At 36.2% G+C, this 6,000-nt stretch overlaps 1 protein-coding gene across 1 annotated transcript in view; it reads right to left on the reverse strand.

Annotated features, from left to right (window-relative positions):
* Nucleotides 1–4,425, reverse strand: part of LOC133528700 (uncharacterized) — a 31,970-nt gene extending 27,545 nt beyond the window's left edge. The window contains exon 1 of the mRNA XM_061866171.1: nt 3,876–4,425. Within this exon, the coding sequence (XP_061722155.1) occupies nt 3,876–4,167 (292 nt within the window). The 5' untranslated portion in view covers nt 4,168–4,425. The remainder of the gene's footprint in view (nt 1–3,875) is intronic.
* Nucleotides 4,426–6,000: the final 1,575 nt, after the last annotated feature.

Raw genomic sequence — 6,000 nt, forward strand, 5'->3', positions numbered from 1 at the left:
GCTCATAAAAATTAAAAATAACATGACGCCAAGACTTACTAAATCGTTCATTAGCCATCCACCATCGTAAATATACCTAATATTCATCGCATCATTTATTAGGGTTCCGTAGCCAAATGGCAAAAAACGGAACCCTTATAGATTCGTCATGTCCGTCTGTCTGTCCGATTCTGTCACAGCCACTTTTTTCCGAAACTATAAAAGCTATACTGTTCAAACTTGGTAAGTAGATGTATTCTATGAACCGCATTATGATGTTCACACAAAAATAGAAAAAAAACAATAAATTTTGGGGGTTCCCCATACTTAGAACTGAAACTCAAAAAATCTTTTTTCATCAAACTCATACGTGTGGGGTATCTATGGATAGGTCTTTAAAAATGATATTGAGGTTTCTAATATCATTTTTTTCTAAACTGAAAAGTTTGCGCGAGAGACACTTCCAAAGTGGTAAAAAGTGTGTCCCCCCCCCCGTAACTTCTAAAATAACAGAATGTAAAATCTAAAAAAAATATATGATATACATTGCCATGCAAACTTCCACCGAAAATTGGTTCGAACGAGATCTAGTAAGTAGTTTTTTTTTAATACGTCATAAAAATTAAAAAAAAAAATTTTTTTCATCAAACCCATACGTGTGGGGTATCTATGGATAGGTCTTCAAAAATGATATTTAGGTTTCTAATATCATTTTTTTCTAAACTGAATAGTTTGCGCGAGAGACACTTCCAAAGTGAAAAAATGTGTGTCCCCCCCCCTGTAACTTCTAAAATAACAGAATGAAAAATCTAAAAAAAATATATGATATACATTGCCATGCAAACTTCCACCGAAAATTGGTTCGAACGAGATCTAGTAAGTAGTTTTTTTTTAATACGTCATAAAAATTAAAAAAAAAAATTTTTTTCATCAAACCCATACGTGTGGGGTATCTATGGATAGGTCTTCAAAAATGATATTTAGGTTTCTAATATAATTTTTTTCTAAACTGAATAGTTTGCGCGAGAGACACTTCCAAAGTGAAAAAATGTGTGTCCCCCCCCCCCTGTAACTTCTAAAATAACAGAATGAAAAATCTAAAAAAAATATATGATATACATTACCATGCAAACTTCCACCGAAAATTGGTTTGAACGAGATCTAGTGAATAGTTTTTTTTTAATACGTCAATAAATTAAAAAAAAATTTTTTTCATCAAACCCATACGTGTGGGGTATCTATGGATAGGTCTTCAAAAATGATATTTAGGTTCCTAACATCATTTTTTTCTAAACTGAATAGTTTGCGCGAGAGACAGTTCCAAAGTGGTAAAATGTGTGTCCAAAGTGGTAAAATGTTGAACAAGATCTAGCAAGTAGATTTTTTTTTAATACGTCTTAAATGGTACGGAACCCTTCATGCGCGAGTCCGACTCGCACTTGGCCGCTTTTTAATTTATTTTTAACACTATGAGAGTTTAAAGCAAAATAAATATCCGACAAGAAGCAATAAACTTCGCGCGTTATCTTTGACACTTTATCAATGAAATCCGTTTTTTTGCGAGGACATTGAGTAGTAAAGTAAAAATCACGTACTAAACATTACGTAGGTACAATCACCATCAAGTAAAAATAGTCGAAGCCAAAGTGACTAAAGATATCGCTACACACCCCTTATTCCTATGGTTTATTTTGGCGACTTTTGCTGTCACTATTTGATACTGACACATTTAATAATGTACCTTCTTTATACTTAATTTAATTTGACAAATGCTTGCATGTTATGCGATTACCATTTTATTTATTCTGTTAATAATAATAATAAGCGGTGGTAGCCGAGTGGATATGACGTCCGAATTTAAATCCGGAGGTCGCGGGTTCAAATCCTGGCTCGTACCAATGAGTTTTTCGGAACTTATGTACGAAATGTCATTTGATATTTACCACTAGCTTTTCGGTGAAGGAAAACATTGTGAGGAACCCTGCACACATCTGCGAAGAAATTCAAAGGTGTATGTAAAGTCCCCAATCCGCATTGGGCTAGCGTGGGACTATAGCCCGAGCCCTCTTGCACATGAGAGGAGGCCTGTGCCCAGCAGTGGGACGTATATAGGCTGAATTATTATTGTTTATATGTCTCTTACAAATTCTCGGGACCATGGGGTCCCGGGTATTTGGAAGGCGTGCGTGGGGCCGAAGCCAACACGTAGAGGCCCCTCGTAATAAGACAATTTACTCTAAATGTAATGTGACACCAACCGACGACTATCCTTGTTCACACTATAGCAGTGCACCCAAGGACAAGCCCCGGTTGGACTATTGTAAGAAAAAGGTACAAAAAGAAACCGGGCTATTATTATTAATAATATATTGTATATTAATAATAAACTAGGACTTGGTTAGGTATTACCTATTGCCGATACAAATAGTGAAAAAAATAAGAATGAATGAATAATGAAAGTACAAATAATGGAGATACAGCTCTGCAAGTATGGACTTTTCTATTGGAAATATTATCCTCTTTTATAATATATTAATACTTTTTGAGATAATGGGGAAATAAGAAATATTTACTTTATTCCGCCTTTTTTTACAACTTTTTTCTTTTGTGTGCTAATAAACGCTTCGAAAACATTTTTCTAGATATCTCTATTTTTCACCGTTTTCAATTTGTAGAGTCCGCCACGATTGAAAATTGTGTAAAAATATTTTAAACGGCTATTAAAGTAATCTCTATACCTACTTGAAAAAAAATCATTATGCCCAATATGCCCATGGGCGTAATGAAAAAAAAAACTATAACGCCCGTGGGCATAATATAGTTTATTGCGTCTCAGAATACTGGCATACAATAACACGCAAGTGTGATGAAAAAAAAAATCGTCGGGAATCTTTGTTTGCCGCTCGTTGGTTTTCTAAGCAGAATATTAATTTGGATCTAATAACATTAATACTATACATATACCGAACACGTATACGTAACCTTCATATATGGGCAATAAGGTCGTGTATACATATTTTTGGCACTTTGTCTGTATCGATATTTTCATACGGTACTGTACTATATGTATATTGGCACATGCTACGTTAAACGCGTATCTTGGTAGTAGGTACCATATTCGGAAAATAAGCATCGATATTTCTATCCCACCATGCATAACAGCGGCGTCTAACAGTCATTGTGGGTAATAATAATAAACCAGTTTGAATTTGAATTTGTATGAATTTTGCAATGACTTTTACGGCTTTTATGGGTAGTGGTGCGGTATTATCTATTGTCATTGAGTGATGTAGTTTTAGAACAAAATTGCATTTAATAAAAAATAGCATAACTAGATAGTTATTAGTTAATTAAGCCAAAATTGCATCCCCGTTTTGTATTTTAACGGGGATGCAACGGATTAAAATACATATATTTTACAAAAAATAAATAGTGATCTAATTGATCTAAAAACCTATGTACTCTATTTAGAATTATAAGAAAAAGCGGTTGCTTTTATTTTTATTATATTTCATAGATAAAAATTAGTTAAGTAGGTAAGTCCAATACATATCTTAAATGCTGTGCAGTGTAGGTACTCTAATCATTACGTTACGTTACCTTAATTGTTATTGCTCCGATTCTTTGACAAATGCGGCATAATTTAATAGTATGTTTTGGACTACAGGCTATTTTAATGACACTTAATTGCGTGCGTTAATCTAATTTTATGCCTATCAGTGGAGGGCGTCTATAAAACTCGATTTCCACCGACTTGCCTCATTTTCAGGCAGTTTAAAACTTTTTCTACCTTTCCTTTCTAAAATACTTTTACTGCGCTGCCGCTGCTGCCAAATTTTTTAAAACAAAAACTTCGTTAAGATTTCAAATTTTGACTAAGACACTTAAGGAATTACCATGGACATCGTGAAACGGCGGGTTCGATGCACCTCCGAGGTCCGCTTCAGCGCGCTGTGCGGCCAGCTCGCCCTCGCCAGTGCCATTCAGAGGCGGCAGTTCCGGGCTTTTCCACACGCACACGTAGTACACAGACAGCAGAATAGCCGCCAGCGACACCGACAGCAGGTACGCCAGCACCGTCAGCACGCGTACCACCTTGCTCACGGACTTCGGCTCGTACGCCTCCCGGAGCGGCGCGCCGGGTTCCTCCGACGCGCTTTCCTCTTCCCCCTGAGCGCACACCGACATCACCTCTACATTTCTTGTAATAAGAAGGATATTTGTATACAACGTAAGTGTGCGGGTGTTCGCGGTCGGGAGCGCGGCGAGAGTGGCTCCCGTCCAGCGACTGCTGTTCCCGCTCTAAGCCGATCAACTACACGCGTCACGGATTTACGAATGTTCGACGCGTCACCGATACTCGCTATACGTGTACGATGTGCTTACAGACGAATTGACGAATTCATTCATAGCCGATAAAAATAGCAAATTTGGTTCTTATATTTTCGGGGAATAGGATAGAAATGAGTAAGAATTTGACTTGTATTCAAGTCGCGTTTCAAGATATGAATGGTTACGTTGATTTGGGTACCCATTTAGCACACGTTTTCTTTGTGTTATATGTCGAATTTACTATAAATTTCTAACAGCTAACTTACAATGGGAATGTGTGTATAAGTAAAAAACATCAGAAAAATAAGATTTTTTATTTCGGTGTTCATTAAGTACCTAAATCAAAAGGAACATATTGATAGAATACCTTATCCGAACAAATTCCCCCTTTTCTTAGTATCTAAGTTCTAAACTACTTATGCGACCGATTTTCTCAAAACGTTTTAGGGAACCGTAGCCAAAATTTCCATTCGTACGTTAATTTGTCTAACCGTATATCACACTCATTTTATTCGAAAACTATTCGCTATATTTTAATGAAATTTGGAACATAGTTGTATTTTGTAAGCCGCTACTTTATTAGTTTAGTTTAGAAGCTAAAATTTAAAAAATGTATTTTTATGTTCACTCCATGACTCCATACATTGAATTGGAGTGATGGAGTAAACATAAAAATATTTTACTTTTTTTAAATACTATTTCTCAACTAATAAAGTCATGTACCTAAGTAAAAGTGTTTTTTAGGGTTCCGTAGCCAAATGGCATAAAACGGAACCCTTATAGTTTCGCCATGTCCGTCTGTCTGTCTGTCTGTCTGTCTGTCTGTCTGTCTGTCTGTCTGTCTGTCCGAGGCTTTGCTCCGTGGTCGTTAGTGCTAGAAAGCTGAAATTTGGCATGGATATATAAATCAATAAAACCGACAAAGTCGTACAATAAAACCTAAAAATTTAATTTTTTTTAGGGTACCTCCCCTACACGTAAAGTGGGGGTGAATTTTTTTTTTCGCTTTAACCCTAGAGTGTGGGATATCGTTGGAAAGGTCTTTCAAAACTAATCGGGGCTTTCAAAAAACACTTTTTGATAAAGTGAATATATTCGGAGATAATCGCTCCGAAAGAAAAAATAAATGTGTCCCCCCCCCTCTAACTTTTGAACCATAGGTTCAAAAAATATGAAAAAAATCGTGGAAGTAGAGTTTAAGAAAGACATTAAATGAAAACTATAGCGGACATGATCAGTTTAGCTGTTTTTGAGTTATCGCAAAAAGTTTTCCCTTCATAGTAAAAAGACTTATTTTAATTAGGTACTGATTATGCAAATTTGCCTATTTGTTTAACTCAGGTGAAAGGTACCGTTTCATCCCTTGGTTAACAATTTACTATACTTTAAGCTCCAGTTTAGCTTGTGACGGAAGAGTAACTACGGAACCCTACACTGAGCGTGGCCCGACATGCTCTTGGCCGGTTATTTTTTAATAATTAACGTGTGGCACATCACATGACATGAAAATTATTTTAATCTTGATCCACCCTAAATTACGATTCTTGCTAGTACATTTTGTGAGAGTGATAATTCGACAAGTGGTCCGAGAACTGGTAGATATTTTAGGGTACCTGGGTATTTGAGGCAAGCTGAAAGGGTACAGCCGGGTAAGCATGGCCAAACTGCCCTTAGCGAAAAAATTTATTT

Source organism: Cydia pomonella, chromosome 19, assembly GCF_033807575.1.
Source record: "Cydia pomonella isolate Wapato2018A chromosome 19, ilCydPomo1, whole genome shotgun sequence".
Classification (NCBI taxonomy): Eukaryota; Metazoa; Arthropoda; class Insecta; order Lepidoptera; family Tortricidae; genus Cydia; species Cydia pomonella.